Genomic DNA, 23,428 nt, shown 5'->3' on the forward strand with positions numbered 1-23,428 from the left:
TGTAAATGGGTCCGTAGACCCTTTATGGATTTAGAAAACTATTGGGATTATGTATTACTCGCATATGCATTAAACCGAATCAGATGTAAACTGAATGAAATATGTTTCTAAATTTAAGTTCATCTCTAATTTTCATAGAAATTTTTAAAAATTTTAATTTTTTTACTGGAGGGTTTTTACTTTTAGGAGTAATTTTATAGTAGTATACATAAGTTTGGGTTAAGGGATTGAAATTGAATGTGGAACTGAGTGCTGTGCTTTAGCTTTCATAGACTACACGCTCCACAGTTTCACATTCTTGTCCTATAGATAGATTTGTAGGCATGGTTAGGGGGCAACATGTTAAGGGATATTTTTATTGTTTATCACACAGTTATCCTGATCCTAATGAAACTCGAGTTTGTGTACACTTTACATTTCAAAGACCTACTACATGTTTGACATTTTCTTCCTGCAGGAATCTTCAGGAATTTTTGAAATGTTAGGAAATATTTTTTTATTATTATGTGGTTGCACATCTACGAATTAGAAACACAATTATTATGGCGAAAGGGACGATAGTTTGTACCTATTATCCTCGTACCTCGTGCCAAAAAGTTAAAGTTCCGTTTTGCGCAGGTATGTACGATCTTTTTCGTTCTAAGGGAATATTCCTTGATTAATTATTACTTACATATACTTAATAAATTAATTAAATTAGTAGTAGATATTCTCGACTCGTTTTAAGTATCTTGTGTTACACAAGATATGTTGTGTAAAGCTATTAAATGTTTGTTCTACTTAGGGATTCACGTGATTTTCCATTGATTGGTTACGTGAATTTCCATGCGATGGTTTAATTTCTCTTGTACAGTACATTATTTAACATTAATAAAACATAAAAGAGTTTGGAAATTTTTGAAACTCAATATTAAAAAGTCTAAAAGGCGTTTGGATTCGAATTAATATATTTATAAAGATACGTCTCATAGAAGTGTTTTAAGATTAACATTGTTCTTGCGGGGCTAACATCAAGATGGCCACTATTACAGTCGGTTCTCATGTTCAGTTCTAAAATATTCAATGTGAATGAATATCGTTCAAAAATCATACACTTTGCAAGAAAACTAAAATGCTATTAAACGTGAGCTAAGTATATGTTTGAAATGTGTCTTCAACCACAATTCTTTTAACCAAAAATTAAAGGCATCTACCAATAAGGTATAACATTGCTCTTACAGGGTTAAGTCATGGTCTTTACAACATAGCTGGTTTGTAAATTATTAATATGCTCAAGTGTTATCTTTATGGGTTAAGAAGGACTTCTCATTCCATGTTCTTGCAATACTTTTGGCCATTAATTGCATGTTATGACAATACTTCAACATTTCTTAGTCAACTAAAACCAAAACCAGTGGATTATTGTTACTGTATACTATTATCCAATATCTAACTACATGGGGTCTCAACAATGGCAACTTCTACTTTATGGAACTAACAGCGTTTATAACTCTCGAATGACTTACTACTCTAGCTGTAATAAACCGCAAACAGTGAGTGGTTCCTTTGTCATATTGCAACAAAATATGCGATTACAATTTTGCTTAGTAGTTTTTATTACTCAGAATTGGCAATTTTCACATAAATAATTTTAAGCTGTGATCGAATTATTTTGCGTTTTATTTGTTGCAGGAAATGGCGGTGAGACCTGGTTTGGTGAACAAACAGTTCAACTCCCCCATCAGACTGTATTCACCACAGAACGTGCAAGACACGCTCAACAAGCAGTCCCAGATCCTTGCTAACGGCGCAGTAGGGTGAGTTGGAGGATAGTTTGTCACACCAAATACTTACTACTTACATATTGTTAGTTCGTATTCTATATATTATGTATTTTATATTCGTGCAATCAGTCCCAGATCCTTGCTAACGGCGCAGTAGGGTGAGTTGGAGAGGAGTTTGTCACACCAAATACTTACTACTTACATATTGTTAGTTCGTATTCTATATATTATATATTTTATATTCGTGCAATCAGTCCCAGATCCTTGCTAACAGCGCAGTAGGGTGAGTTGGAGAGGAGTTTGTCACACCAAATACTGTACTTACTACTTACATATTGTTAGTTCGTATTCTATATATTATGTATTTTATATTCGTGCAATCAGTCCCAGATCCTTGCTAACAGTCACACCAAATACTTACTACTTACATATTGTTAGTTCGTATTCTATATATTATATATTTTATATTCGTGCAATCAGTCCCAGATCCTTGCTAACAGTCACACCAAATACTTACTACTTACATATTGTTAGTTCGTATTCTATATATTGTATATTTTATATTCGTGCAATCAGTCCCAGATCCTTGCTAACGGCGCAGTAGGGTGAGTTGGAGAAGAGTTTGTCACACCAAATACTTACTACTTACATATTGTTAGTTCGTATTCTATATATTATATATTTTATATTCGTGCAATCAGTCCCAGATCCTTGCTAACGGCGCAGTAGGGTGAGTTGGAGAAGAGTTTGTCACACCAAATACTTACTACTTACATATTGTTAGTTCGTATTCTATATATTATATATTTTATATTCGTGCAATCAGTCCCAGATCCTTGCTAACGGCGCAGTAGGGTGAGTTGGAGAAGAGTTTGTCACACCAAATACTTACTACTTACATATTGTTAGTTCGTATTCTATATATTATATATATTTTATATTCGTGCAATCAGTCCCAGATCCTTGCTAACGGCGCAGTAGGGTGAGTTGGAGAGGAGTTTGTCACACCAAATACTTACTACTTACATATTGTTAGTTCGTATTCTATATATTATATATTTTATATTCGTGCAATCAGTCCCAGATCCTTGCTAACGGCGCAGTAGGGTGAGTTGGAGAGGAGTTTGTCACACCAAATACTTACTACTTACATATTGTTAGTTCGTATTCTATATATTATATATTTTATATTCGTGCAATCAGTCCCAGATCCTTGCTAACGGCGCAGTAGGGTGAGTTGGAGAGGAGTTTGTCACACCAAATACTTACTACTTACATATTGTTAGTTCGTATTCTATATATTATGTATTTTATATTCGTGCAATCAGTCCCAGATCCTTGCTAACGGCGCAGTAGGGTGAGTTGGAGAAGAGTTTGTCACACCAAATACTTATACTACTTACATATTGTTAGTTCGTATTCTATATATTATATATTTTATATTCGTGCAATCAGTCCCAGATCCTTGCTAACGGCGCAGTAGGGTGAGTTGGAGAGGAGTTTGTCACACCAAATACTTACTACTTACATATTGTTAGTTCGTATTCTATATATTATGTATTTTATATTCGTGCAATCAGTCCCAGATCCTTGCTAACGGCGCAGTAGGGTGAGTTGGAGAAGAGTTTGTCACACCAAATACTTACTACTTACATATTGTTAGTTCGTATTCTATATATTATGTATTTTATATTCGTGCAATCAGTCCCAGATCCTTGCTAACGGCGCAGTAGGGTGAGTTGGAGAGGAGTTTGTCACACCAAATACTTACTACTTACATATTGTTAGTTCGTATTCTATATATTATATATTTTATATTCGTGCAATCAGTCCCAGATCCTTGCTAACGGCGCAGTAGGGTGAGTTGGAGAGGAGTTTGTCACACCAAATACTTACTACTTACATATTGTTAGTTCGTATTCTATATATTATGTATTTTATATTCGTGCAATCAGTCCCAGATCCTTGCTAACGGCGCAGTAGGGTGAGTTGGAGAGGAGTTTGTCACACCAAATACTTAGGCTACTACTTACATATTGTTAGTTCGTATTCTATATATTATATATTTTTATATTCGTGCAATCAGTCCCAGATCCTTGCTAACGGCGCAGTAGGGTGAGTTGGAGAGGAGTTTGTCACACCAAATACTTACTACTTACATATTGTTAGTTCGTATTCTATATATTATATATTTTATATTCGTGCAATCAGTCCCAGATCCTTGCTAACAGTGCAGTAGGGTGAGTTGAAGAATAGTTTGTCACACCAAATACTTACTACTTACATATTGTTAGTTCGTATTCTATATATTATATATTTTATATTCGTGCAATCAGTCCCAGATCCTTGCTAACAGTGCAGTAGGGTGAGTTGAAGAATAGTTTGTCACACCAAATACTTACTACTTACATATTGTTAGTTCGTATTATATATATGTATATTATATATTTTATATTCGTGCAATCAGTCCCAGATCCTTGCTAACAGTGCAGTAGGGTGAGTTGAAGAATAGTTTGTCACACCAAATACTTACTACTTACATATTGTTAGTTCGTATTATATATATGTATATTATATATTTTATATTCGTGCAAGCAGTCCCAGATCCTAGCTAACAGTGCAGTAAGGTGAGTTGAAGAATAGTTTGTCACACCAAATACTTACTACTTACATATTGTTAGTTCGTATTATATATATTATATATTTTATATTCGTGCAAGCAGTCCCAGATCCTTGCTAACAGTGCAGTAGGGTGAGTTGAAGAATAGTTTGTCACACCAAATACTTACTACTTACATATTGTAAGTTCGTATTCTATATATTATATATTTTATATTCGTGCAATCAGTCCCAGATTCTTGCTAACAGTGCAGTAGGGTGAGTTGAAGAATAGTTTGTCACATCAAATACTTACTACTTACATATTGTTAGTTCGTATTATATATATTATATATTTTATATTCGTGCAAGCAGTCCCAGATCCTTGCTAACGGTGCAGTAGGGTGAGTTGAAGAACAGTATGTCACACCAAATACTTACTACTTACATATTGTTAGTTCGTATTATATATATATTATATATTTTATATTCGTGCAAGCAGTCCCAGATCCTTGCTAACGGTGCAGTAGGGTGAGTTGAAGAATAGTATGTCACATCAAATACTTACTACTTACATATTGTTAGTTCGTATTCTATATATTATGTATTTTATATTCGTGCAAGCAGTCCCAGATCCTTGCTAACGGTGCAGTAGGGTGAGTTGAAGAACAGTATGTCACACCAAATACTTACTACTTACATATTGTTAGTTCGTATTCTATATATTATATATTTTATATTCGTGCAAGCAGTCCCAGATCCTTGCTAACGGTGCAGTAGGGTGAGTTGAAGAATAGTATGTCACATCAAATACTTACTACTTACATATTGTTAGTTCGTATTCTATATATTATATATTTTATTTTCACACAAGTAAACGTTTCACATCGACGATCCTCCCTTGTCTGTTTATTGTTTAATTCTATGGTTTATATGTATCGGGTGGTATAACTAGAAGTATATTTTATACTCTGTGGTTTGAAAGTTAAGTCCACAGTCACATGACTGACCTAAAATCAATATTGGACACTAGCTTTCTAAAATGAAATACACATGAGTTGCGTTAGATAATAGCGATAAAATCTGCTTATAAAAATGTAGGGTTATCCATACTATTTTATAAGTAAACAAAATACAGTGTAGATTAAAAGTATGGATACACTCCGTTTAGTTTTCGACGGATAAAGATGGAGGGATGGAACTCGGGACACCTTTCTAAGAAATATAAGTGAAACGTTTAGTCACTGTTACAACTGTTCCCATTACCCCAAAATGGGATTTTGGGGAGACGGCTTGAAATTTTTAATGTAAAGACCCATTAAGTGACACCTTATTTGAAATGTTTTGATCAAAGAAGAACAGTGGACACTACAGTTTTATATCTCAACCCAATACAAAATGACAGCTCATTGAATTTTATTAAGTTAAAAGCTTGAATGGATCTTGCTCAACCTTCAATAGAAAATTATAGAAAAATGAAACTCAGGGCACACTTCTACCAAAAAAGCGAACCATTTCCCCAAAATTGTAATTGTAAAGATACAGTAGCACTAATAACTAAAATTACATTAAGCAATACAACGGTTAATACTTACTAACCTTTATTTTTATATCAGATGTTCAAACTGCTGTCCCAGGACAGTTTGACAATGCCCAAGCTTTTGTAGAAACTTGAAATGGCACGCTTTATAGATTCACGCGGGATTTTTTGAATTTCCGCTTAAATTCTGTCCTTAAGGTCATTAATACACTGGGGGATCGCTTCATAGATGTTGTTTTTAATGTGACCCCACACAAAGTAGTCAAGTGGAGATAGATCTGGCGATCTTGGTGGTCACTCGATACTTCCTCTTCTGCCCATCCAGCGATTTGGAAAAATATTGTTTAAACACTCGTGGACATGCAAGCCATGGTAGTGTGGATGTGCTCCATCCTGCTGGAACCAAACTTCATTACAGTTGTTGGTTTAGCTACATAAACCTGATTTTGTAAAATTTCCTGGTATACCTCAGCATTAAGATTTCTGTCTATAAAAAAGGATTCAACAAACTGATCCCTCACAGTTCCAAGCCAAACGTCTAATTTTTGAGTGTGCTGGGTATATTGTTCTCTCATCCAATGACGGTTAACATCAGCCCAATAACGAGCGTTATTGTAACGAGCGTCTTGTCTGTTAACGTTACCGTTTAACAAGAAAGTTGTTTCATCTGAGAAAGGCAATGCTGTTTAATCTAATTGTGTTATTATCAATGTTCCGCATCATTATTGCTCAAAATTCCGCATCATTATTCTACTCGACGATCAAAATCGTCCTCATTTAGCTCATGAACTAAACGAATTTTGTACGCTGTATAACCATTGTCATGTAGGTAATAACTGTAAAACAGGTTTGAGTTTGTAAGGAAATTGGTTGTCTATTGAAATTATTTGTTTTCTGAATGTCGATGTTCATGTTTTGCCTCAGTTAATTTTAACGAATTTCAATGAGCTGCCATTTTGTACTGCGTTTGAGATAGAAAGCTCTATTTTACACTGTCTTTCTTGCTTTATCAAATATTTTTAAATGAGGTGTCACTTACTGGATTTTACATTTAAAATATTTGAGCCGTCCCCCCAAGATCCCATTTTGGGAAAATGGAAATAGTTATCCCTAACAGTGACTAAAAATTTCACTTCTATTTCCTAGAAAGGTGTCCCGAGTTTCATTCCTCCCATCTTTATCCATCGAAAACTAAACAGAGTGTATCCTTACTTTTAAAGCACCCTTTATAAATAATTATTTAGTAAAAATTTATTTAAACAGTTTTGTACTGCGTTGCACAATGTATTGTTGATATAAAATGTATCATACAATTTTTTATGAACTGTAGCTCTGGCATGGATTTTCAGATGTGTAACTCCACTACTTCACGAGCCACAATACTTCAGGGTAAGCTCAGTTTGTATAGTGTAACGCGCAAAAACTGTATACCCTAATAAGGATTCGACTACGGTTCCCTGGAATGATAAGCTAATCACGCTTATTTAACTTTTTCTTGTGAGCAATAGTTCTTTTATTGTGTTATTGTCGTATTTGTGACGTATATACAGAGCGTGGAGTTACAAATCTACTAATCAGAAATACTGAAAGCGACATACGTAGCTATCGTATTCTTAGAACTCCAAAGTTACAGCCTTTGACTATACTTTCATTGGATATATCCTACAAGGTTACAGTGTTATTTATTGATATTAAATCCAACATTATGACACTAAATAAAGTATACTATCCATGGCGCTGAAGGTTTATAAATTGTATGTTGTTATTAATAGTTTATATCTCCAATTACAATACCCATTTTATCAAGCTCCGCAGGCATACTCTGTCAATTCAAGAGTATTATCACTTGAAGACCCATGTTTCGCAAGAAACAGTAATATTAGTCCAGGAGAAATAGAAGTTAAAAATGGTCAAATAAATAAATGTTTTCTTACAGCAAACTAATGGCACAATTTTGTCAAATACATCATAAATAAATAAAAAAAACCATTCCGAACCAAAATCGTCTATTAGGGGGTATAGGAGGGTGGTTTTTAGGGTGAAAACGGTTTTTTTTGCAATTTTTGAGTAAACAATGCATCCTATTGAAAAAAGTCAAATTTAAAAGTTGTTGGAAATAAAAAAAATCTACAACTTATGTAGTAATCATTTTTGCCCTAACCTCAAAAATTTACCCAAAAAATTCAAAAAACCGTTTTTTGGTTTTTAATTTTAATTTTTTTCTTTTACAAAAATGGTTCGATTGAGCTGAAAGTTTGATCAAATATACTTTATTCTATTCTAAAAATACTGTATTTTTTTCATTAAGAAATATTCAGCCGTTATAATAAAATTTCACTTTAAAAAAAATATTTTGATAATTTTCAATCACCATTTTGAAACATTTTTTTTAATAAAAAAAGGTTCTCTGACGGCTCATTATTTTCGTTTTTTTTGTCTATTTTGAAGAAATGAAATAAAAAATATGTAGTTTAATTGAAAAAAACTGCAGAAAAATTGAAAATAAACAAAATATTGAACATTTTTCATTATACATTGTATTATTTACGTGGAAAAAATTGTTATTATTTATTTAAATTATAATTTTTTTATGTTGAAGAATTTTCGAATATTTTGAAAAGTTTAGAAACATTGTTGAATGTGTAAGTTGGATTACAGGTATATATAGTACAGGTATATAATAGTGTCCTTGAAGCAAAAGGGCGGGGTCAATCCTATTCTTCTATTATACGGGTCTCAGTATGTTTCTAAGCATTCAATAATCAGCTGCTTTGTCGTCAGTCAAGTTATATTGGAGTAGTGTCGTGAAATAAGCCTCGTGATTAGCACTTTACAAGATTTTTGTCCATATAAAATACAAATCGTAAGTAAAACTTTAAAATTTTGCGAAACAAAATTTTTATACAAATTATTCAATAAAAATTATTTAAAAATAATACAGATCATAAATCTTTGTCTTTTGTACATACAATTTTACGCATGCTATTTATCTAGTAATTTTTACGTATTTTCAGTATACTAATTTTATCGTGCTTTTTGCATTTTATAGATTCATGTAAATGGTGGAAACGTACCTTCTTGTATCATTTGTAAATTGCCGCGATGGAGATTTGGTGAAAATAAAAAGTCGAGGGATAGATACTCTTATTTCGTCAAGTAAACAAAGGAATGATCAGCGGTACAAAACATTTCAGAAATTGACTGAAGCACACATTCATGATGGTTGTCAATCGGCATACAATAGACCTCGATCAATTGTTACAGCTTCCAAAGAACAAACAAGAAAAAAAATCTATCGGAAGAAGATTATGAAAGAAGCATGTGATTTTGATTTTGAGCATCATTGTGTTTTTTGTGAAGAACCTTGTAACCAAAATAGAGCACATTTCGCGGCATGCAGTAGGTTGAGACTAAAAAAAAATTTATCAACTTTAAAGGGAAGAGATGTTACAGAATCATTTAATAAAAGTCTGTTAGTTAGACTGAATTTTTCTCAAAGAATCAGATGAAGTTCAAGCTTATTATTATAATAGGTGCATGTCATCTTTTTATGATGGGACAAGCTCAACATCTTGTAGACATACATCGAGTGTAGATTCTAAAGATTTCATAAATTACTGCGTGTATTAACTAAAAAAAAATTCATCCAAGTGCCAATTTTCCCTTAACGAAATTAAAGAAGATTTTGATGGTGATAATCCCAACATTAAATACATTTTTTAAAAATTGAGTTATAGTTTTGATAACGATCTTGTGTTTACTTCAATGAAAGGAGATACAATCATTACATTTAAAAAAGCAGGGAAAAAATTAAGTAGAATATGGTATGAATCACGATCAGATGACGTAGAATATAAAAAAAAAGATATTTATATTTTTAAGTTCACTGAAAAAAAAACATAAAATATAAAAAAATCTTTTGGAAAGAAATAATGGTTTCTTGATTCAATTTCAATAAGAATTGTAAAAAAATATTGTAAAGAAATAAAAAATATATGATGAAAAATACAAATTAAAAAAAATTTACTAAGACTTGAATTCTGTTTTTTGATTTATTTAAAGATTTCCACGTAATTGTTAAATATGCATGAATTCATTATTATTTTGCTTAATGCTTACAAATAGCACTGGTAATAAAAAAAATTATAATTTAAATAAATAAAGTAATAAAAATTTTTCCACGTAAAATAATACAATGTATAATGAAAAAATGTCAATATTTTGTTTATTTTCAATTTTTCTGCAGTTTTTTTCAATTAAACTACATATTTTTTTTATTTCATTTCTTCAAAATAGACAAAAAAACGAAAATAATGAGCCGTCAGAGAACCTTTTTTTATTAAAAAAATGTTTCAAAATGGTGATTGAAAATTATCAAAATATTTTTTTAAAGTGAAATTTTATTATAACGGCTGAATATTTCTTAATGAAAAAAATACAGTATTTTTAGAATAGAACAAAGTATATTTGATCAAACTTTCAGCTCAATCGAACCATTTTTGTAAAAGAAAAAAATTAAAAACCAAAAAAACGGTTTTTTTGAATTTTTTGGGGAAATTTTTGAGGTTAGGGCAAAAAATGATTACTACATAAGTTGTAGAATGTTTTTATTTCTAACAACTTTTAAATTTGAACTTTTTTCAATAGGATGCATGCATTGTTTACTCAAAAATTGCAAAAAACCGTTTTCACCCCTAAAAACCACCCCTCCTATACCCCCTAATAGACGATTTTGGTTCGGAATGGTTTTTTTTATTTATTTATGATGTATTTTGACAAAATTGTGCCATTAGTTTTGCTGTAAGGAAACATTTATTTTTTCAATCAGGTAATACGACTGGACTATATAGTCGTGAAGACGAAAAGAACCAACGTACATAATTCATGTGTGTTTTCTTTTAGCCTTGTAAAATATGCAGGAACTTTTAACTAGAAACATTCATGCATTGTATATCTTTCTAAAACAGTTTGTCTAAACAATTCTATGAAGATTCCTGCGCTATTTTCATCGACTTTACTATATGAATAAATGATATTCTCCTAATAAAGATCAATTTAGAACGATTTCGTGTTGATGCCGGCGAGGAGCCTTAAATTATTTGGCACGAACCTTTGTTGATTCACTCTCTCTAAATCGAAATTGTTTGCACAACTGAAATGACTAATGTGCACGGATCGCTCTCAAAATAGACGTCTAACAGGTGACGGATGTATTAAAGTTGGCCAGGTCACGATCTTGGCCACAGACCACCGAGTGGTGAATCAACGACGGCTGAACACAATAAACAATCGCAGTCTCACACCGGACACTGAACATATTCATTGTAACTGTAAAAATAGCAAATGAACAAGTTGAAAAGCCCATTCATTAATTTTGTTATTCTTGGCAGTGTACAGAAAATGCAACCATTAACAAAGAATGTTTGTGTTGCAGCTTGTAATAGCAGGCATATAAATCTGGATGTTGATTGGACAATCCATACAAAGGATAAATTGCATACTAATTATTCGCTATCTGACCAAATGCTCTGGGCATTACTATATATTGCAACATATAATGGAATATTGGTGATTAAAAACCATAAAACTGCCAAAAATAACACCCTAAAGCATATTCGTAGAAATGGTGATGTGTCCTCTTTTTTGGCTCCTTGGATGTTTGGTTTTGAAAGTGGTTGAAGAAGCTGACAACGCCCTTCCCTTGTCACCTCTGACCTCCCACTAACCCCTTGGTTGACATGTAGATTTGTAACGACCTCCATCTTGGATGTTGAAGGAATGGAATTTGCATCGAAAAACAGATTTTAATAGCAAAGAAACAGCCAAGACCATATTAATGTGGTTCAACTCAATCAATCAAAAATACTTTCTTAGTTATTAGACTACTGAATTGTACAAAGTGCTGAGAACCAGCAGCATTATTAAAGAAGTAGCTGTTCAACAAATCGTGTATCTTTGTTTTCAAATCCTGCAATATCAAGACGTTCATGATTTGTGATAGGTTTTCCTACCATTGATAGAACATATTCAACAAATCAGATATGGAGATCAGAGATGTTCCAATAGACGTAGGTTGACATTAAAACAGAAAACATAGGATTAGCCCTGGTACTGGGAGATAAAAGCTGAGTTAACGAGAAATTATTGATAATAATAAAAAATAAAAACATTCTTTATGTTAAAGTTATAGGTATTCTTTGAGGGTTAAAAATATACCATAAGGTAACATGAGCCAAATGCAAATCAAACGTTGACTACTGCCAGGGCGAAGGGAAGTCGAGAATAGAATTTCTGGCAATTTACTGTATTCCTAACACTTCCTCAATTCACAGTCTGGTAAATGATTCAACACATCGTTAAAAATAACATTATCTTAAATCAGTCGCGATAACGATTGCTGGCTGTACATGCCTTCCACAAACCTGATCACGTCTCAGGTGCGTACACTATTTGCAAAAGAATTTGGCTTGCGGCCATTTGTTTAAGCGCCTCTACTCCTCAACTGACATCCACAATCTCTTTACTACCCAGCTGTTATTTTTACTCCATCGGAACACCTAAACCACGGCCTCAGTCTGCCAGAGGTCTGTTAGATTTGCGACGTCTTCCTGTCACCAATGTTCCGCTTGTCGTTACCCTCTGCTTCTCAGTGGAATGCTGGAATTTGAAACATCTATAAAAATAGGAATTCTCCAACACGCACATCTCAAAATATGCTGATTTTCCTTTAATATTCTGTTTAACATATTTTTTTATGCCGACATGCTGGCAATCCTGTTATTGACATGATAAAGTAGTCTATTAATACACCTCTGAGTCAAGTCTACGCGCAAGACAATGAACTGAATACTACAAAGATTTAGCTTCCAAATACGGTTTTCCTAATGCTTACAAATACGTTAAATTCATTGTATTTCAGTTCATAAGGTTATTTTTAATGGCTGAGCGTCACCGAAGCCTATCATTATGTATGTCTGTATATCTATATGCCTGTCTGTCCGCACGATATATCGAAAACTAATTGACCTATAGACCTGAAATTGTGGATGAAGCTTTAATTCTTTTTCAGACTAATTTTGATGATTGTGCATTTACTCCATGAGATTTTGCTGAGCGTTAGCAAATATATTTAAATTTGTTTTATGGGTAATCATGACAATAACGAGAAAATAGCAGAATAAATAAGTATTTAAACAAACCCAGTACACTTATAAGTGATTCTAACATGTGGCACTATAATACAAGTAATCTAATTATCCCAACACATACACCATAATATAATTTTATAATGACTTGGTGTGTAGAGTTGACTCAGTAGGCTGATATAATGACTTGGTGTGTAGAGTTGACTCAGTAGGCTGATATAATTACTTGGTGTGTAGAGTTGACTCAGTAGGCTGATATAATGACTTGGTGTGTAGAGTTGACTCAGTAGGCTGATATAATGACTTGGTGTGTGTAGAGTTGACTCAGTAGGCTGATAAAAATTTTCTTTTGTCTGCCGGGGGATGTAAACATTAATTTTCCGTACGGTTGCCTGTCGTTCACAGCGAAGCCTGTTAGGTGGCATATTTTATGGCGTAGCCTACTTGTTTTAAGTATGTACCAATATATTTGTAAAATATATTTAAAATATGTAAAGTAGTAATAACAGTTTTGCACTTAAACTTTAATGATAATTGACTTAAGGGGGGTCGGCCAGGCCTATCTAGCCCATGTTAAATTCCTCTACTTAGTGTACATTTTTCTCAAAAAGTATAAAAGATAGGTACATAATTTTTGTGTTACTAGAAACTTTGGACATTTTTGCATAGTTTGTATGGATAACTTCAAAAAATATATATATTTTGGATATTAAATTTTTTTTCCAAAATACTTTTTTCCAGGAATTTTTTGTATAAAATATATATTTTTTTAAATATAGGATTTAAAAATAAGGAATTTGCTTCATACAACATGTAAAGGAAGACCTAATAAACAAAATATAAAAAAAATTGTTCAGATATCTTCAATAGTTTTTGTTGATAAATGTACCTTTGTGTTAAAAAAACTAGATTTTCGGAAAAACGTGTTTAAAGCAAAAAATATATGATAATTAAAATTAGGCCTACCTCTAGCGCATTCCTGCTCCATAAGTGGGGTTGTCTGGGTCCTCTAACTCTTCATATCTGTCCTCTAGCCTTTTCTTTGCAATAGAAAGTTGTTTTCTGCACCTTTTCTCTATTTCTTGTTGCGCTTTTTCAGCTTTTTGAATTCGGCGTAGATCTTGCTGTTTAATCTCTTACACACATCTAGAGCCAGGATTAATACCAAACTTTTCCAACACTTGGCACTTCACTATGTTGCCCCTGTTAAAAGTTGCCACAGCCTCATGCACACCTAGTTCCAAGGTGCTTTTCATTACAAAAGTTGTTTTTGGTACTCTCGACCATATCACACTATTTAGCGATTCGCTAGAATTCTGTGTCCCACCATGAAGGCATTTCCTAAGGAGTTCTTCATTAGACAAGTCTCTGAAAATGGGTTTTATTTCATCCATAACAGACACTGGTAGGTGAGTATGGGCCTTATGGTCATAGATTATCAGCATAACAGTACTATAACAAATAAATGAACGCCTCATGCTCTCCTGGGACGAAAAAAATGCGATGACATGCATTTTGAAAAATATTCATAACGCGTTTTTGATAATTGACAGAAATTAACAAGTGAAGTATGTTCTTAAAGCTAACAAAATTTGGTATTAAAAAAAAATTTAAAAAAATTAATTTTTTAACCCAATTTGGGGCCGACCCCCCTTAATACTAGCGGATCCAGCGGCCTTTGTTCCGCCTAACAGTAAATAATGGGCAGATTTAGGATTTTAAAATTAATACAAAATTATTCAGTTCAATGTTTTATTAAATCAGTAAAATAAAATTCATGGGAATTGGGAGGAAGAGCGTACTCTTCATTGAAGCATCCTATTATATACATTTTTAGTTTTGTTATCAGGCGCAATAACAAACAATACGGATGGTTTTCCGACTCGTGAACATGCCACGTGCAATTTACCATGTGAAAAACATTTAAAAACATAAAAAAAATTACGCCTTGTGATTTATTTATCGAACAGAAGTTTGCGAGCTGTAGTCGATGTTGCAATAGTATTGAAACGCTGATCGATTAAAATAAATACTTGAATAATCTCTTCTTCCAAGACGAAAAAGAATCTAGTTGTTGATCTCTGAGGTTAGCTCGACGATTTCGCATTGCCAATCGAGCCGTTTCACGGGTTGGCTCTCTTTGCTCTCGTGATTGAGACGCACACAGTCTGGTCCGTACTAACGCAGCGCCCTTCTCGTGCAATCTTGTTCTTCTTCAATTGTTTCATTTGCGATGTTTCGAATCCTAACTGCATTACGGCTTTGTCGGGAAAGTTTATATTTTCTTGGAGGTGGTATTATCAATAAGAATAATTCTTGCACAAAACAAACACATTTGCTGTGAATTTAGCATTAGTTCAAAACAGATCATAGACAACACATTACGTGAACTGTCATTTCCGTTTTGTCTAACACATCACTATTATCACAGATGTTTTGCCCTTTTTATTATTTTTGTCAATAAAATATCATATTATTAATATTTATTATCCTATTACCGACAAAGCCAAATCCAAAAACACAAAAATCCTAAAAATCGGTCTTGCCGTTCTCGAGTTGTAAGTGGTGTGTGTAACTAACACGACTTTATTATATATATATATATATATATATATATATATATATATATATATATACAGGGTGGCGCAGAGAAACGGGAAATTTTGAAATAATCATAATAAACCAGTGAATTGTACAAACAGCTTTTAATTGCTTAAAATGTGTTAGGCAAGAGTGGAAATTACATGAGAAATGTTGGAAATAACAATAAATCTAAAGTGCTGTCCATTGCGCTCAACACATTCATTCAATCGATTTCGGAAACTTATCATTGTGCGAAGCATTGTGTTCTCTGGGATGTTGGCGACGTGTTCTTCAATCTGAGTCTTGAGCTCAAGAAGATTTCTTTGCCTAGTCTGGTACACAACGCTCTTTAAACGTCCCCATAGACAGAAGTCGCATACTGAGAGGTCTGGAGACCGTGGAGGCCAAGTGACGTTAGCGTTCCTTGAAATTATGCGCTCCCCAAACAAACGCCTCAGTGCTGCCATTGACAGATTGGCAATGTGTGAGGTGGCTCCATCCTGTTGAAACCAGGTTTGCTGAATGTCAATATTTGGAAAAGCATGAAGCCGTGAAACAAAAAATATCTTCAGCATATGAATGTAACGTTCAGATGTGACAGTTACAGTGGAACCATTACCATCCTCAAAGAAGTAATTATCCCTCGACAAGACACTGCACACCATACAGTAACTTTAAGGCTGTGTAATGGACGTTGATGAAGTTCACCGGGATTTCTGCTAGCGTAGTAACGCATGTTCTGCTTATTGACATGCCCATTTCAATGAAAGTGGGCCTCATCTGTAATCCAAAGATTTTCAAGGAAATTTGTGTCCTCATTGATTTTAGTCAGTAGCTGTTCACAAAATTGTAAGCGTAATTCACAGTCATTTGGTTTTAGAGATTGAACAATCTGGAGCTTGTAAGGATGAAACTGCAAACCGTGCAATATTCTTTGCGCACTCCGATGCTCAAGTCGCAATGATGAGGCGATTTTTCTACTGTGACTCGCACTGCATCAACATTTTCTGGGATTCGAACAGTCACTATACGCCCAGGAGGTTTTTTCTTTAAGGCCGAACCAGTCTCTTCAAAATTCCGAACCCATGATGATATGGCATGTGAATAAGAAACTCAACTGCGGGGAGGAATATCATAATGGTCTCGAAACACTCGTTGTGCAGCTGTTACACTATCGCCATTTTTGTAATACGCTCTCACCACACCTCTGTTCCATCTCAACTAAATGACCGTTACTACTTGACATCATGACTTCCATCCCCAACTCCTGTGAGACATGCAGGTGTACCAACAACAACTTCAAAATTTCCCGTTTCTCTGCGCCACCCTGTATATATATATATATATATATATATATATATATATATATATATATATATATATAATTTCAATAGACATTGAATCGCAAAAATTACTTGCTCCGCCGGGAGTCGAACCCGGATCTCTCACTTGCCGGGTGAATGTGCTACCATTACACCACAGAGCGCTTACTTTTTCCGATTCAATTATTTTGTATTTGGCCGTATCTGTCACATATGCGTTTAAATAAGCAAACTAACATATGATCGGAAGACAAATACCTGTCAAACGACTTTTATTTACATTAAATTGTATAAATGGCAATAGCCTTATTTAATTTCAATAGACATTGAATCGCAAAAATTACTTGCTCCGCCGGGAGTCGAACCTCTCTCTCTTGCCGGGTGAATGTGCTACCATTACACCACAGAGCGCTTACTTTTTCCGATTCAATTATTTTGTATTTGGCCGTATCTGTCACATATGCGTTTAAATAAGCAAACTAACATATGATCGGAAGACAAATACCTGTCAAACGACTTTTATTTACATTAAATTGTATAAATGGCAATAGCCTTATTTAATTTCAATAGACATTGAATCGCAAAAATTACTTGCTCCGCCGGGAGTCGAACCCGGATCTCTCAGTTGCCGGGTGAATGTGCTACCATTACACCACAGAGCGCTTACTTTTTCCGATTCAATTATTTTGTATTTGGCCGTATCTGTCACATATGCGTTTAAATAAGCAAACTAACATATGATCGGAAGACAAATACCTGTCAAACGACTTTTATTTACATTAAATTGTATAAATGGCAATAGCCTTATTTAATTTCAATAGACATTGAATCGCAAAAATTACTTGCTCCGCCGGGAGTCGAACCCGGATCTCTCAGTTGCCGGGTGAATGTGCTACCATTACACCACAGAGCGCTTACTTTTTCCGATTCAATTATTTTGTATTTGGCCGTATCTGTCACATATGCGTTTAAATAAGCAAACTAACATATGATCGGAAGACAAATACCTGTCAAACGACTTTTATTTACATTAAATTGTATAAATGGCAATAGCCTTATTTAATTTCAATAGACATTGAATCGCAAAAATTACTTGCTCCGCCGGGAGTCGAACCCGGATCTCTCACTTGCCGGGTGAATGTATAGGTATTTCATAATTGTTAAGAAATCTGCTAGTTTCTTAATATTAATGAAGCATATATATATAAATTATTTTAGTTATTAATTTATTTATTGGTTTATAAAAAATAAGAAATATTTAAGTGTGGTAGGATTTATGTTAACACACAAATTTTAATTACAGCTGGGGGGAAAAGAATAGCTCCCTCTTATGTAAATCTGTTATGTCAGTATTTGAGCAAATTAACCCAAACTTCCAAGACAAAATACATTGATTCGGTTTTCCTACACTGACGATAATTTATTATTATGGCAACACGACGAAGACCTTCCAAAAGATTTTATAGATTCCCAAATGTTCCACATTAAACTATTTGCTTTGTTAGATGTTCATTTTTAGGGAAAGGAATCCTAAAACATAAAATTCTTGTTAAAGATACTAACATAATGCAATACCTGGAATATTAGCTGTCACACTACTTACATTATTGGAAAGAATAGTCCAATATGTTTAGCATTTCAAGTCAAATCTGTGTAGTAAAGCTCAGATTTGACGAATTATGTCTATAAATTAATTAAAACATTTAAATCACCCTAAAACTGGTAGAACAATTAAAAGTTTTAGACCTTTAAATCCTGATAATATTAAACCTTTTCCTCTCAACGACCCTAAATTTATTAACCGAGTTTTGCTTTGGCTTTATAAGGGACGATTATAATCAAAATACTTTTCACTCTCAACAATCAGAACATAAATATTTTTTTTAACCGCTTAGACCAAAAATTTTGAGATCTTGCTAGCCTAAACCACCTTGTTGAAAACTTCAAATCGTAGAAAACAATTTAATGCAACATCATGTGAACCAGTCAAACTTGTGATAGTAAAGTAGCTGAATAAAACGTATTCGATTAAAGGAACTATTTATTTCAAACTCAAGAAACGTAAAATGCCAATTAAATTGTGTCATGCAGTAAGCAATAAATAGGGCAAATCTATAACTCCATTGGGATTAAAATAACAGGTGTTCGGTTTAGTATTGTTCTTGGAGATGAACAATACTGAACATCATCAGGGGTGAATGGGTTTGTAATACATTCCAGAGAAGACAATCAAGACAAAATTGAAATATGTTATAAATTACAAGTTTGGACAATACACATTAACGAAAAAACTTTAAAAAAGTTAAATTGCCCATAAATTTATACTTTTGCCTAAATATTTGATATTAATTTATTATATATCTATTATTTTTTACCCTTGATAAAGCATTTGTTTACTATAAATGTTTTCAATCACATATGTACTTTTTTGTTGGCATATGTACTTTTATATGTTAATATTATATAAACGTTATTAGTATATACATGAAGTAAACTCGTATAAATACGAATAAAGAGTTTAACCATATTTGGTTTCTCATTTTGTTAGAAAATAATTATATTGTTAGTCATAGATAGTTATTTATGAATGTCTTATAAGAAACGGTGCATATAATAGATCACCCACAAGAAGAGAAACAAACAGGAAGGAGAAAAACATCAAAAGTCCGCTCTAAATTGAACGTCTAGTTACTTGACCCTTCTCTGGCGTTCATTCAAGTTTTTATAACAAGTCAGACGCAATTTCAGGTGCCAATCTTCTTCATGAAGATCAAATGTTCAGTCAAATATTACTTGTATTTTGAGAGATTTAATCGGGTTTGTGCCGAGAAAAAGAGCTGTCGTAGTGAGCAATATGAGACGTGGTCCAGTATGCTGCTGTTCCGAGAAGAATGAGTCAGCAGCACCTAACCTAATTTTAATAGCTGTGTAACAAACAGTATTTGGCGGGTTGGCGCGAGCTCTGATGACGTCAGGACACAGCTGGCGGCAGTGAATCAGTTCGGCAGTGGTTGTCACCCAGCACTTCGGTACGGTAGGACAATACATATCCACAAAACCCACATACCACTCATTTGAATTACTTGCGAAACATCTAAAACCACCCAATGGATTTTGACGAAATTTCAATGCACACAGGTTGTCTTTTCTCTTACGTGCTTTCTAAGAAGTCGATAAATTTGGCAAACCAACAACTTATATCCGTGAAGAACCGTAACGTTTTCATCAATTTAAAATTATCTTCTATTAATAGCAGTTGAGCATTTTGAACTTCGATCATGCTTCGTATAGAAATACTTCCTAATAAATAAATTTGCAAGAGTCCTCACTACAATCATGAAAATCAGTGAAAAACTTTTCTTGATAGGTATAATTTCAGAAAGTACTTAATCAAACACTTTTAATGTTTGTTCGTAACTTTGTGTTATATATTAAGCGCCCAATTAGGAAACAGCTTGTTCTTAAATTCCAGGACTCTATCGTACATCTTAGTAATCATTGCATAAATAGAATGACATGAATGACACAAAGGCTTATGGTATTTGTACGTTACTATCTATGAAATAGCAATAGTAATATTAATATTTCACTGCTTGGCGCCTGTGTCCATCAAGAACACGCCTTCACGCTAAAATCACCGTCACCGTTAGACATAGTTTTAAGTGAGAGTTCCTGTTGGAGTCTCGAGTTTCCGGTTGGAATGCTAGCGTGGCTGCTGCTTGGATGGGTGACTTCTGAGCGGTCCTGTCCTTGCAAGCAGCCCGCCTGCCCGGCCATTGGTGGTGGTTCGAAAGTCACCTTTAAGCCGTAGGTCGCCAGGTTGAGTGTTAGATAGAGCTTCTTAGCCCTAACTTCGCGTGGTAAAATAAGACATCTTTACTTCACTTTAGTTTCTTCATGGTCTAACGAAGCAAAACAGGGCAGAGTGTAGATATGAAGACTGCTCACATTGACCGTCACTGACTGAAGGGTGCTTATAGACATGCTGCGTGAGAAGCCAAACTGAGACTAATTTGATAGTTATGGAAGATTTACATCGAATCTAACTTCAACATACATACGTTTGCGCTGCATACTTGGAATACCAGCTTACTAAAACTAAATTAATAATAAATAAAAGAAAGCTACAGCAAAAAGTAGCTTTTCTAAACCAAAAAATCTACATCTCTGGCCTTATGGAGTTTCTCCATACCTCCTGAAAAGGACCGACTGGGATGAGAGCGCAAAATCTGTCCCATTGTCTGGGACTCTGCACTACAATCACAAATCTCGCCTTTAACTCATCTTCACTTAACCTTTCAAGATTTATATAGACCCACACCGGCAGAGAACAGGTTCAGCAAATGCCAGCCCTTACGAACTAGATGCGTTCTAAATAGTAACGTACTGTAGGATCGAACACGATTTTGTTTTGTCACTCAAACCTATCTCACTCAGATGTTCAGCTTGTATTGGACGAAAAGTGTATTACTATCCTTCAGAATGAGAATGCAAGCTTGTCGTATAAACATTGACTTTTGAGCTTCCGATTGAGTGTGTCTTGCTGGCCAAGCTATGAGAATACGGAGTATGGATGAATATGGATTTCAAGCTATTATTTTCTATGAGGCATAAGTTTGAATGAATTAATGTTAGACTATTCTCTTTAAACATTATAGCTGGTTTCAAACCAAATTTTTAGAATGGTATAAAAAATTAATGTCGTGAAATAATTGGAAATATTTCACTGCGTTGATTTATTATATTATTAGTAAACTATATTAACTGACATATAATAAATTATCGCTATAACAGAAAATTATGTAACTTTTTATAACAAAATTAACCTATAACATAACATAACACATAAATAGAAAGTCAAGGGGCAGTACTGCCAACGCCAGTGCACCTGAACGAATAGAGGCAACAGTGAGTCAGTGACACTATAGATAACACTCAACATAAAAGTGAATCTAACTAACAGCAGTTCACATGCCATGGCATTACGGGGAATCGGAAGAAGTTTTAATGTGATGCTACTATTTCCGAACCTTTAAGCGTTCGCCTTAAGGTCAGCTTTGTATATACATTACATATCTAATGCAAACACTTTGGCCACGGGTTTTCATCGATCCCACAATTTTGAATTTCATGTTCAACATGGGCCTACGGCCTAACAATGAAAGTTAAATATTAATTAGCAATGAGTATTATAATATAATAGAAACATGGATATTATAATACTTCACGATGCCCCACAATTTGTTGGTCTGTAAGAGTTTTTAAATCTGTAATGAACATTCTTATTATTTACTACACGGTTATTCTAGGATATGTAATTTAGTAGTTTAATTAGTAAGTGATTCGTAATATTCTATCGTTCCTAGTATCTTGTGGTGTGCAATGTTAAACATTTATCCTACTAGAGCCATAGAAGATTTTACATAAATTCCAATTTATTCTGTTTGCGTATTGAACAGTTCCGCAAACTACTAATTTAAGAAATTTAATAAGGTAATTTTAAGAAATCTGTATTGTAATGCATACTGTAAGGTTTAAAAATGCTTTGTCTCACATAACTGGTAGCATTGAAATTATGCATAAATCTAAATTATGAAAATCTAATTATGATCAAAAGATCATACAAGTTATCCAGTAGGTAGACTTGGTCCTTGGCCTGGGAACTGCACGAAAATGATCCTACTATGGTGATGCAGAAAACAGTCTACAGGGCCCTGGATAACAAGTTAAAGCCGATAAATCTGATGAAGAGGCTTCACGTTTATCCAAAGGAAGATATACCTTCATGTTTCAATAGACATTCAGGAAATTTTAACTGTCCAGATTGTAACGCTAATCTAGTTGATCACATTGGCGGAACACAGTAGGATCAGGGAATAGCCTGATATATATCGGAATGTCTCTATTTGGGTACCACACACAAGACTATTACAGCCAGAACACGTAAAGCAGCTCTGGCTAAGAGCGTACAATCCACTTTGGCAACCTGCCTAACAATACAGTAAATTGTAAACTCTAAACACGTACTCTCTGTCACAAACACTAACTCTTGTTTGGGCGTTCCGATAGCGAAGAATTTGTATTTCATGACATACTTGGGGTATCTTGTTTAATTAATTGGCTGAGCCATACCGAAGCCTATTACTGGATGAGATACAAATTTTTCATTTTTGTCTCTCTCCGCACGATATATCCCTAACGAACTTGCCTGTATACTTTAAGCTTCATTTCTATATAAGCAACATCGAGTTTTATGATGGCTCAAGTCACACCACGGGTTTTTGCTCAGCGTTAGAGAATACTTTTACATTTGTCTTGTGTATAACCTTCATGCCTACGAATAAATCGTAGAATAAACAGATCTGTAAACACACTGAGTACCACCTATAATCCTATGAAATTTCAACATTTGATACAGTAACACGTAGTCTAACTATCTATATGATATCCAGAAAAAGACTTGATCTGTATACTTTA

General features: G+C 33.9%; 1 protein-coding gene across 2 annotated transcripts in view; it reads left to right on the forward strand.

The window, feature by feature from the left end:
* The window catches only part of LOC124359788, a 71,935-nt gene that overhangs the window by 12,877 nt on the left and 35,630 nt on the right, over positions 1-23,428 (forward strand). For both annotated transcript variants that reach the window (XM_046812812.1, XM_046812813.1), the window contains exon 2: positions 1,672-1,796. In XM_046812812.1, the coding sequence (XP_046668768.1) occupies positions 1,675-1,796 (122 nt within the window). In that variant the 5' untranslated portion in view covers positions 1,672-1,674. The remainder of the gene's footprint in view (positions 1-1,671; positions 1,797-23,428) is intronic.

This window comes from Homalodisca vitripennis, chromosome 4 (genome assembly GCF_021130785.1).
Source record: "Homalodisca vitripennis isolate AUS2020 chromosome 4, UT_GWSS_2.1, whole genome shotgun sequence".
In the NCBI taxonomy this organism is placed as follows: domain Eukaryota; kingdom Metazoa; phylum Arthropoda; class Insecta; order Hemiptera; family Cicadellidae; genus Homalodisca; species Homalodisca vitripennis.